The 12308-nt window shown below is 46.5% G+C and overlaps 1 protein-coding gene across 13 annotated transcripts in view; it reads left to right on the forward strand.

Annotated features, from left to right (window-relative positions):
- Positions 1-12308, forward strand: part of Kalrn (kalirin RhoGEF kinase) — a 597009-nt gene that overhangs the window by 573412 nt on the left and 11289 nt on the right. For all 13 annotated transcript variants that reach the window (XM_013114480.3, XM_040750870.1, XM_013114482.3 and 10 more), the window contains 6 exons: positions 4084-4111; positions 4676-4847; positions 6181-6302; positions 6868-6999; positions 8442-8606; positions 10441-10519. In XM_013114480.3, the coding sequence (XP_012969934.1) occupies positions 4084-4111; positions 4676-4847; positions 6181-6302; positions 6868-6999; positions 8442-8606; positions 10441-10519 (698 nt within the window). The remainder of the gene's footprint in view (positions 1-4083; positions 4112-4675; positions 4848-6180; positions 6303-6867; positions 7000-8441; positions 8607-10440; positions 10520-12308) is intronic.

Here is a 12308-nt window from a genome sequence, read left to right on the forward strand (position 1 = left end):
TGTCCAGATAAGAACCTACAGTGAAGTTTCTCCCCAGCATCCCCACTAAATCTACACCCTAACTAACATTTCTCTTTCCTTCCTTCCTTCTTTCCTCCCTCCCTCCCTTCCTTCCTTCCTTTCTTTTTGTTTGAGACAGGGTTTCTCTTTGTAACATCTCTGGCTGTCCTAAAACTCACTCTGTAGACCAGGTTGGACTTGAACTCACAGAGATCCACCTGCCTCTGCCTCCCTAGTGCTGGGATTAAGGCTTGCACCACCACCTCCTGGCAGAATATTCATTTCTTAAACAGAGTGTGTATTCAACAGCATACATGACACAGTTAGGTTCCGTGTTGAGAGAGAGGAGTAAGACACACTGCTGGGATGTGTTCTCATTAAAGTACTGCCTCAGCACAGGCTTTCAAAGCCTCACTTCTCCCACTAGGACCTGAGGAAGTAGCTCCGTGGTGGGATGCTTGCCAAGCATGCAAAAGTCCTGGGTTCCACACCTCACTCCTGAAGTGTGTGTGAAATACAGTAGCCTGCCATTTATTCCATTGTCTCCTCTGTGAGACTGCTGGCAGCGACTTCATAGCCTTCTCTCTGGAGACTCATCGTCAAACAGAATTCAGCAGCATCCTTGGGTTCCTTCTCCCCCAGAGTCCCGACTGAGTAGGGGAATGGAAGGGAGTGGAGTTTAGAGCTCTGTTGTCTTTTGAAGGCTGGTCCTTACCACCCATCATACTTAGAATGCAAATGGCATTGAAGTACATCTTCCCCACTGGATGGCAATGTGCCTGTCTATCCTGTTGCCCCTGGTACGACAACCTAACCAAAGGTGGGCTCAACAAATCTTTACCAACATCAAGCAACCCTTCCATGTTGGCCTTAATATCCCCAATTTATAGATGAGACTGAGTCCCACACTGTTTAAAAATAGTGGACAAGCCAGGTGGTGGCCCATGCCTTTAAACCCAGCATTGGGAGGCAGAGATTAACAGATCTCTGTAAGTTCAAGGCCAGCCTGTTCTACATAGCAAGTTCTATGACAGCCAGAGCTACATAGAGAAATACTGTCTGGGGGCAGGGAGAGGGGGAGAAAAGGAGGAAGAGTTATCTAAACACTATATGTTGTTTTATAAACACGCATAATAGGGCCCATGTCTTCGTATTTCTGTATCCACAGAACCACACATAGATCAGCCAGAGTTTCTTAAGTGGGAGGAAAAGCCTCCTATAAGCCAAGCACTGAGTAATCACCATCAATATCTGGAAACATTCTTAGCCTCTTCTCTGTCTGCCTAATAACTGATTCGCCTACTTCACCTAAGCCAGGCAGATTAGTGAACAATTTCTTTCACTCCCCCTGCTGGTGCCGTGGTGCTGCTGTCATAGTTAATTGATCACCCTGAGTAAAAAGTTTTGCTTCTCACGCAGAGGAATCTCTTAAATGGAAGACTCAATAGCTTTTAATTTATAAGGTCCTTCCATGTGTCACCCATCCACAAAAGCCTCAGAGGCTGGAAGCCGCAAGTGGAAGATCAGTTGCTTTCCACAGACCAGATCACCCACCAGTGGTCCTTCAACAAGGCTGCCTGGTACTTTGCCTGAAACTTAAAAAAAAAAAAAAAAAGTGGGGATGAGAGGGGGCGGGGGGGGGGGACTGTCCCTCCTAACTTCCAGGACCTATAGATTGGTGTAGCATTGGTGTAGCTTCTCTCTGCTGTGGGCAGTTAACACAGAGACACACCCCCTCCCCACCCCCTTACCCCCGCCCCTGCTGATTAGTGTTCTGATCATGAATAGCTGTGGAGAACTCAACCCTAAATGAGAAGTCTGTATCACAGCCCCCTCCCCACGAGGGACGGAGGCAGAAGAGGGACAGAAAGATGATCAGAGCCATTGAAGGAGATGGCTGTCAAAGAGTCTTCTGGGCACACGGAGTCACTGCATTCACGACTCCACAGCATCAGTGGTTACCTGCAAGACCGAGCCAGTCAAAAAGCCAACAGATAGGAAACGGACCGGAAACCCACGCAGCTGAGGAGCTTTGGCAATGGAAGGCTGCTGAAGTAGGGAGAGTCGGTGTTCCTTAGGGAAGTGGCCCCTGGTGGGCTGCCTGTGCTCCAGTAGATGGCCCTGCATAGACCCATGCAGGTGGACAGCACTGGTTGGACTCAGTGAGCTATAAAAGAGGACATGAAGTTGGGAGTGTGCATGGCAGGGAGTTCTGGAAGGAGCTGAAGTGGGAGTGTGGTGACACAGTGTGTGTGTGCATGTGCATGGGTGTGTTCGTGTGTGTGTGTGTGTGTGTGTGTGTGTGTGTGTGTGTGTGTGTGTTAAATGCCAGTCAGGCATAATGGCACATGCCAGTAACCCTGGCCATTCAGAAGGCCGAGGCTGGAGAAGACCTAGTTCAATGTCTGCACTGAGCATTTTGGTAAGGCCTTATATCAAATTTTTAAATAAATCAATCTGCAACAGGTTGTAGGCCAGTGCGCTTGCCTAATGTGCAAAGCTGTGAGTACAGTCCCCGGTACACTCTTCCCTGCTGTAAATTCCTGCACACTGCTTCACACCAATTCAGACAGGATTCTCGTCATGAGCTCCAGGCATTGGCTGCTCTTTCTGTTTTTAAGCTGCTATAGTCCAGGGGTGGGGACCACTGAATTAAAGGAGCTCAGGCATTTTCAGACTAGTAGAGGGGACCGCATAAGCCAGAGTCCCCACAGGGTTCCAGAATTAACATTGCAAGGGTGCCTACAGCCCAGGTCATGAAAAACCAGTGTGTAAATGGGCAGTTAGTGTGCAAAGGGGAACCAGGAAGGAAAGAGCATCTTCCAGGAAGGCTCCTGCACATTCCCGGAAGGCTCCTGCACATCCCTCTATATAGGACTGCACAGAAACTGCGAGTTCACAGGAAGCAGGGCGGATAACTGGGAAACGGCGTGAAAGCCCCACCCGAGCTTTTCTTTCCAGTGAATCTTCCACCCCGGTTGGAAGGAAAGAACTTTGCAGCACAATAAAGTAGCGGAGGTCAGGTGCCTTAACCGCAGACTGCTGAGCACAGGGGAGGCAGTCAGAACGCCACATCTTTGTCTGAATAGGGATTAAGCACTCCTCATTCAACAAGCACCACGCTAGGCACTTGGCACATGTAACCGTACTTATCTCTGTGATAGCAAGTCGAACTAGGTGTTTTTTTGTTTTTGTTTTTGTTTTTTCATTTTATACTGAAGGAAATTAGTACTAATCAGTGCTAAGTAGAGAGCCCGCCACCACATCAAACAAAACGGGTAACACCTGACCCTCATTTCACCAAAGCGTGGGCCTTTTCACAAGCTGGATCTTACGAACTGGGTTTGCTTTGACTGGGGAGCGATGATATGGGGCGAGGTGAGGAGGGGAACACCATGGTGAATAGCCTCTTGAGAATGGATAGCTTTCCAGGAAGCCTAGAGCAGCTTCCTTTAGATGAACCAGGTGTTCTGGGGCAGGGCACATCACGTGTACTCTCTCCTCTGACCAGCCATGGAACCCGAGGAATCATTTGGTGGCTTTGAATCTTCCTTGGCTCCCTTGGGTAGCACAAACACCAGGTGTTTGTCCATCCCCTGTGGAGGCCAGAGTCACAAAGGTGGGACTCCACTGTTCCTTTTCTTCAACCAGGGAAGTTCTGCTTAGGGCCAAACAGGGGTGGAAGGAAACCACTGGGTAGGTTCACTACAGTGCCCAGTTTGATTGCTCTCGTGTCTTTTGTTTCTGCCAGAAATTTGTGGGAGAAATCGTTGCTGTGGTATTGACTGAGGACGTGTTGAATGGGAAGGGTGTGGGGCTGAACATGGAGAAAAGGCAACAGGAAGGAATGGAAAAAGGTGGCCACAGCCTTCCCAGTGACCATCTTAGACAGGAAGTAATCCCATGCCCTTTGGTGTTGAAGAGGGTGTCTAGGGCCGTGGTCATCCCTAACAGCACAGGGACAGGGTGGGCTCCTGATGTCATTGACCCGACTGGTAATGGCTTTTGACTTAGTAGAGTCTATCATTTTCTCTTAACTGTAAAGTTTAAGCAATTTTCTGTTCTTTTGTGTGTGTTTTTCAGATCTTAAATCCAAATTTCATTCAAGAAGGTGAGTATTTAAAGGGGATAGAATGATAATGTGGACATTGGCTACATAGATTATATCTCGCTGTAAGATTGAAACTTTAAGCAATGATGATTTGCTTCTGTATTTACAGACAAGGAGAGGGAATTAAGATAAACTATTAAGTGAAAGAGTGCAGCATGTAACATATGAAAGGGGGTTTTGCTTTGACTAAATAAAGAAAAAATGTTTGTATAAAGTCCAAAGACTATACAGCCAAATGTTCCCAAATGCCACCTCTGCATTATGCCACCATGGAGCGTTTCCCTGTTTTGTTCTGTTTCTAATTTTGCTGTAAAATAGAGGAGCACAGAGGTGGGTGTGGTGGTGCACGTCTTTAATCCCAGCACTCTGAGGCAGAGGCAGGCGGATCTCTGTGAGTTGGAGGCCAGTGAAGAGACGTATAGAGAAGTACACACTGATCAAACAGTGGTAGTCTGAGGGTCATTTGACTCATGATGTCCATCTCTGAGGGTGAGAATACTATGTCTAAGATGACTGTTGTGAGTTTGTGGTGGGTGATGTGAATGTGTATCGATTCCATTGCAGTGGCTCCAGAATTCCTTGTGCCCTTAGTAGATGTGACCTGCTTGCTTGGAGACACAGTGATACTGCAATGCAAAGTCTGTGGGAGACCGAAGCCCACCATCACCTGGAAGGGTCCAGACCAGAATATCCTAGACACTGACAACAGTTCAGCCACATACACCATCTCCTCTTGGTAAGTGGATCACCCATTGTTTGAGCCGAGATCACCCAGAGGCTGGATTCTGGGTGAAATTATCTCTGAATTACTAGTCACCCCCAAAGCACTGTCCTAGTGTTTATTCCAGGTCACACGCTTGGCCTTGATTAGGAGAGAGGCTGAGTTAAAAAGCATGAGTGGCTCAGCCTCCCACAATGGAGCACCCTGTGTTCAAGTCTTAGGCACAGCCTCAGCTGTCCACTCTGCAACTGGCCCCTCAGCCTGAGCTTCTGGTCGATGCCAGCATGCATTGTGTGTGCTGCCCAGCACCAGATGGACATACCGAGGCTAACAGGAACCATCTAGAAACACTCTGTGCTGGACCTACAATAAACAAATAAAGCATTATCTTTGAAATCACAGGCCAAGCCATAGCTATAAAAGGCTTCTGTGGCTTCTGCCTTATAGCCACCCTATTAGATGATCAGTCTGTCCAAGGGTTCCCAGGAAGATCTGTCAGAAGTACTGAAAGCTACCTAACAGCCTGGGGTTAATGCCCTTCAGGATGCTGAGAGATAGTGATATGATTCATTCCTTACCTAAGAACTATTTTATGGGGGACCACATTCCAAAAGTAATATGCTTCTACACTAAAACTCTGGTTGACGGCCTCTCAGCCATTCTGCTAACTTGTCACCACACACACCCCCACCCCAGGAATTCTGAGCATCATTGTACATTGCTGTTTACAAGCAATACTAAACTCTAATGGCTCACCTGTCACTTAGAGAAATGCCTAGAATCGAGCACATTTCATTGATTGGCTTAAATTATTTGTGAGTGTGTGTGAGTGTGTGTGTGGGGGGGCCTTTTTTAGTATTTCCAGAAGAGATGCCTGGTCAGGCCATAAAACCTCATGGGCCTGAGCAGTTCAGTGTGAAAGTCATTGCTGGGTGGAGAACATGTCACACCCTCAGAGATGGTCTTAGTTGACTTTCTATATCTGTGAAGAGACACCAGGACCAAAGGAACCTACATGAGAAAGCATTCATTGGAGCTCATGAAAGCTCACTTTAGAATCTCTACTACCTTCCAGAGGGCGGTAGAATCCATTGCAAGCCAGTAGGCTATAGGATTTTATTTTTCTAATTCATTTATCATTCCACCCCTAGTCTATTATTGTACAGTTTGGGCAGTTGGAATAGCCAGAAAAAACTTCCCCACATAAGGAAATGAATACAGGGCGTAGAGGCAGGTGAGCTGGAGGCATGTGGTCTCACCTCTGCACACCACGCACCACACAGCGTCATTTTCCCTGTCCCTCAACTGTCCCTCACTGGAGTCTGAGGAGATCCATTTAATGTCCTAGTGATTCTGGGGAAATCACCCTCAAGATCTGCAACCTGATGCCCCAAGACAGCGGGATTTATACCTGCATAGCCACGAATGACCACGGATCTGCGTCCACATCGGCTACAGTTAAGGTGCAAGGTATGCTGTGTGTGCTCTCTCTCTCTCTTTCTCCATACTGTCTTAAAGAATCTCTTAACTGTAGCAAACCACAACAATAAGCCTTAGCATCGCAACCACTTGTAAATGGAGAGTTCAGGGCGTTGAGGACATGCCCACTTCTTTGTGGCCATCACAGTCACTCATCCAAATTGTTCCTGTTAAACAATGACTCCAAATTCCTCCCTCCCCACTGTCCTGACTGCCCCCATTCTGCCTTCCCTATTCCTGCCTCGAAGAACTTACACTGGTCATTTTAAGTCAACATGACCAGGGCACCCTGAGACTCGGGGGAAAAAAGGATCTCTCATCAATTTCTAAAGCAGAACCCAGGCTGATGGGAAGAGAAACGTGCCTGCTACCAGTCCTCCAGCATGGTAGCAGGGCCCATCTCCCCGGGCTCCCTTGGACCTGGAGAAAGGGGCGCTACTTGGACAAGGTTATGCGCCACTTTTGAGGCAGGTTTGGCATGTTTCCGGTGCTCTGGGCTACTATGGTATGCACTGAGTTCTGAGAAGCAGCCCCGCCCTGCTGTCTGTCTCCACAGGTGTTCCCGCAGCCCCCAACAGGCCCATAGCTCAGGAGAGAAGCTGCACCTCTGTCATCCTCCGCTGGCTGCCCCCAGCCAGCACCGGGAACTGCACTATTTCGGGGTACACGGTGGAGTACCGTGAAGAAGGTATGTTGCTCTTCTTTTCCGTATTTGCTTCCTCTCGGGAGGTCTTCAGGGTCGTGAACCTGAGACTTCATATGCCCTCCTGTTCGCTGGCCTCAACCTGGCTCGTGCACCCTGGGAGCTTAGCGCAGAAGCCTGGGGGCCAGGCTGCAGCTGCCTGTGGTTCCAAATGGAAACCTCCCTGGGGCCATCCTGGCCTAGCCGCTAGGTGGCAATGTGTCTTCGTTGCATCGTCCTGCTTACCCTACTCAGATCACACAGATTGGCAATTGAGACTAAGGCTGTAGTTAGTATGGTCCCACTTAGTACCTATTCTGTAACTGGCTACTCTGTGGTTTTTCTCCCAGAACAGAAACCATGGTAGGATGATCAGAGTTCCACCACCAGATAAAATCTATAGAATGTATGCATACAAGTAATTTTAATTGTGAGGCAAGAAGGTAGAAAGGAGGGAGGGAGGAAAGGAAGAAAGGAAGTTAATTTAAGCCAGGTGTGGTGGTGCACACCTTTGATCCTAACTAGCACTTGGAAGGTGGTTTTCCATGAGTTCGAAGCCTGGTGTACAGAGTGACCTAGATCAGCTAGGGCTACATAGTGAGACCTTGTGTCAGTAATAAAATAATAGTAATAATAATACGATTTAAAAGGCACTTCTAGGACATTGTACTTGTAACACAGCTCTGAACCTCATCATGAATGACCCAGTCGAACTGAAAGCACCTGTTTGCCCGCCCCGTTTGTTTTACTTTGTTGTCCATTACTATCTATCATTTTCTCCAGTCTTCTTCTCTTTATTAAGCAGGAGCTTAATAAATAGACAAATAGTTACGAAACTCCTTATTTCAGCCTTTTGCTTAAGGGCCAGCACAGGTGTGGCTGCTGAGCCAGGGACCTGCTTCACCATTTCCGAGTTCCGCTGAAACTAAGTTCTCGGAGACAAACTGCTTAGTGTTTCTAAGGCTCTGTTTCTTCCTCTGCCAAGTGAGATTAGTGCTCTCTCCTCCCTTGGGTTTCTGTGAACTTCAGCTGGACTTAAGGGGAGAATTGTCCCGTGCTCTGGAGTGTTTTCACATGCACATATGTTCCCATACACATCAATTTTTTTTGTTTCAATTGCCAGAGGCATGTTTTTCTCTCATTTTGTTATTTCCTTGTGTTTTCTTCCAGCCTGATCACGCTGCCACATAGTCCCTTGTAAAGTCGGCACTAGCTTTTCAGCTTGCACATTTGAGAAGGGCGAGAGTCCCATAGGCCAACTTCTTGCACAGCCTTCATTTAACGTTATGTAGGAAACTGGGCCTAAATCCCCCACTGCAGACTTTCAGAGCCTGGTAGTGACAACACTATCTTTCACACTTATCCTGTCCATTTTCATATCTTTGCTGAAGGCCTTTGAAACAATGTCACTTTGACTCTCTCTCCCTCTTCTTGGAACTGCCCACTAGGTTCCCAGGTCTGGCAGCAGTCCGTAGCCTCGACCTTGGATACTTACCTCGTCATTGAAGACCTTAGTCCCGGGTGCCCTTATCAGTTCCGGGTCAGTGCCAGCAACCCTTGGGGAATCAGCCTTCCCAGTGAAGCCTCAGAGTTTGTGCGCCTTCCAGAGTATGGTGAGTCCCAGCAAGCCCAAGGCAGCTAGCCAGCAGAAGCAAGGCAGTGGACAGTAGAAAAATCATCGGTGTCTCTGACCCCCATTGGGAGGTATCTGGGGCTGCATGGCGGCTTCTGTCAGGCCTCCTTTGAGAGAGACCAGATGGAGTATCTCCATGAGGTATATCGGAGCCAACATTAGGTCTACCACCATTACTGACTCTGGGGTTCCTCAGGGGAACCTGGAGGCACAGGCAGGAGACCTGTGTCCCAGGGTGCTCTCTGGCTTTGGCCCTTGTCTGAGATCTCTTTTGGAATTCAAAGCCTGTTTGCCCCTGTGTGCCCCTGGCAGGCATCTGCTGAACACAGGACTGCTGTCTTCCACAATGTAGAGAAAAGCAACCTGGATGAAGGGCTTCACTGCCACATGAAACACTGATACTTAGCCCACCCTTCCAGAATTTAGTTTCCAACATGGATCCATTTTATCTACATAAAAGAGAACTTGACTAAGACATACGCGTAACTAACTAGAAATGAGTGCTTTACCAGTGCATTCTTATTTTGCCCACCTTGCTCTCTGACCCACCTTGTCTGCCTATCTTGGTCCCACAGACTGAAGAAATATCCCATTGGTGACACGTTAGGCAGTAGCAGAAGTGGTGTGTGTATGCTGAGGACGAGAGAGGAAAGGGTGGAAGTGTCACCACACTTAAAAAGCAGCCGCCCACAGCACACCGTTAGTCCCAGCACTCGTGAGGCAGAGGCAGGTGGGTCTCGGTGAGTTCGAGGCCATCCTGGTCTACAGATCGAGTTCCAGGACAGCCTCCAAAAACAATACAGAGAAACCCTGTCTCCAAAAACAAAAACAAAACAAAACAAACAAACAAAGCAACAGCCCTGTGTCTCTGTGGGTTAAGGGAAGTCTACAGTCCCCACAGGGCCTTGACCAAAAATGCCCTGCAGTCCCAAGTCATGATCAGCCCAGTCAGTTGCTTGCCCATGGTCTTGACTTGTTCTCACATGCGTGTTACTCTCTGGAAAAAGGTGGCCCTGAATCCACATGTCCTCAGAATTCATTGTGGGCATGCCACCAGCTCATGCTCCGGGAGAGCTGAGGTGACTGACCAGTGTGGAGTCTGAAGAACTGAATTGCTGATACAGTTCCCTTCTTTCCAAGCCACCAACTCAATGTGACTTGGAATGGTGACCATTTTTTTTATTTTGTTACTTCTAAGGCCTAATACCCAGAAGACAATACAGATGCCTCCGTGTGTATGTGTGTGTGTGTGTGTGTGTGTGTGTGTGTGTGTGTGTGTGTGTGTGTGAAGAGAGCTCACATATCATACAAGGTCAAGCTAAATCATCTAATCACCCACAAGAACCAATTGTGAATTATGTTCAGTTGTCCCATAGACAGGTTGACTTGCCCACGCCTGAGGACTTTTGTGCCAGGCAGAGAAATGTCTTTCATGCTTTGCTCCCTGTTTCTTCTGTGACCTTTGGCTTGTTCATTCTCTCTGCATCCTCCCATGCTCCTCATTTTCACTGTCCTTTCTGCTTCAAAGTGTTCTCCTTCCCCTTTCTCTACGTTTCTGGTTGGGTCCCTAGTTCTCCCTTTGTTTGAGGAGATGGCAGAGAGTGTCTGTCTGACTCTTCCATATCAGTTCCCCTCAGACATTTTAAAAATAACATTCCAGAGAACCGCCACAGCCTTCCCCACTGAGAGGCCTCCATATTTAGTTGGGAGAATTCCCCATTGGTTTTATGCAGCTTTTTTTTGTGTGTGTGAAGCTTTTCTTTCTTTTCTTGTGACATTCCTAATATCTCTTGTGCATTCTGCCTCTCCCAAAGATGCAGCCGCTGATGGTGCCACCATTTCTTGGAAAGAAAATTTTGATTCTGCTTACACCGAACTGAACGAGATTGGCAGGTAAGGGCAAGCCACCTCACAGCAGGAGAATGATCAACCTGATTTTGTTGGTCTTGCTTTCTCTCTTTCTCTCTTCCTTCCTTCCTTCCTTTCTTTCTTTATTTCTTTCAAGACAGGCTGTCCTCTAGCTCTTAGACCAGGCTAGCCTTGAACTCACAGAGATCCACCTGCCTCTGCCTCACGAGTGCTGGGATTAAAGACATGAGCCACCAGCACCAGCGTCCTGTGAATTTTCTACTATTCTTTTTCTTTACCTGAGTTGGAAGCTGGCCTCATCAACACTTAGCCTTTCATTTTCTTTCTTTCTTTCTTTCTTTCTTTTTTTTTTTTTTTTTTTTTGCTTTTTCGAGATAGGATTTCTCTGTAGCTTTGGAGGCTGCCCTGGAACTCACTCTGTAGACCAGGCTGGTCTCAAACTCACAGAGATCCGCCTGCCTCTGCCTCCCGAGTACTGAGATTAAAGAGGTGCACCACCAACGCCCGGCCGCCTTTCATTTTCTAATATAAGATTTTTAAGCCTCAAATTTTTCCTAAAAGTGTAATTTTAGCTACGTGTCCCAAATTTTGCTCTATGTTATTTTCATTATCATTGTTTCTAGGTATTTCTTTCAACTATGGTTTATTTTTTGAGCCAGTTGTAATGGGCTACAAATTACATAGAATGCTTTAATATGTATGAGATGTTAAATTATATTTTGTTACTCACTTCTAATTTCATTGCACTGCGATTAAAAAAACTTGCCCAGACTCTCTGTGTGGGTAAAACATAGCAAAGCTTTGTAAAAAAGTTTTATGTATCTGGGCTCAGTGGTTAGAGAACTGGCTGCTATTCCAGAGTACATGGATTTAATTTCCAGCACCTACATGGCAGCTCACACCATCTGTAACCCTCGTCCCAAGGGTTCTAACAATCTTCTGACCTCCGGGAGCAGTGTACACACATGGTGCGCAGACATACATGTAAGCAAAATAGCCATGCACATAAAATAATAACAAAGGGAAAATTTTAAAGTCTTGTGTATTCATCTTACTTTTTTAAAAATTAATTTTATTTATGAGTATGACTATTTTGCCTGTATGCATATCTGTGCATCACACATATGCCTGATCCCTGCAGAGGCCACAAGAGGGTGTTGGATCTCCTGGAATTGGAGGTTGGGATAGTTATGAGCTACCATGGGGGTGCTGGGAATTGAACACTGGTCTTCTGAAAGAACAACGGTGCTCTTAACCATTGAGCCATCTCTCCAGCTCCATCATTATGAATAGAAGTATATTTTCTTAGAAAAGAAAATAAACCCACATGTAATGCTCAAAATGGCAGAACAATATCTTGACTTAAAAAAATGATATTAGTGGGGGCTGGAGAGATGTCTCAGAGGTTAAGAGCATTGACTGCTCTTCCAGAGGTTCTGAGTTCAATTCCCAGTAACTACGCTTGACTCATAACCATCTATAGTGAGATCTAATGCCCTCTTCTAGTGTGCAAGCAAACATGCAGACAGAACACTGTATACATAATAAATCAATAAATCTTTTTTAAAATATGACATTAGTTTACATTTGGCATCTCAAAGAGCCCTAGGATACTAAGGAAGGAGTGATGGCTTTATTTAAAAAATAATATTATTATAATTAAAAGTACAAAAGGAAGGATTTCTTTTTACTTTGTTATGTATTAGTATGTATGTGTATGTATTATCTGACCTCATGTGTGGAGGTCAGAGGACAATTCGTGGAGTCAATGCTCTCCTGATTTTATGTAAGATCAAGCCCAAGTTATTAGGTT

This window comes from Mesocricetus auratus, unplaced genomic scaffold, assembly GCF_017639785.1.
Source record: "Mesocricetus auratus isolate SY011 unplaced genomic scaffold, BCM_Maur_2.0 Super-Scaffold_100008, whole genome shotgun sequence".
NCBI classification, from domain to species: domain Eukaryota; kingdom Metazoa; phylum Chordata; class Mammalia; order Rodentia; family Cricetidae; genus Mesocricetus; species Mesocricetus auratus.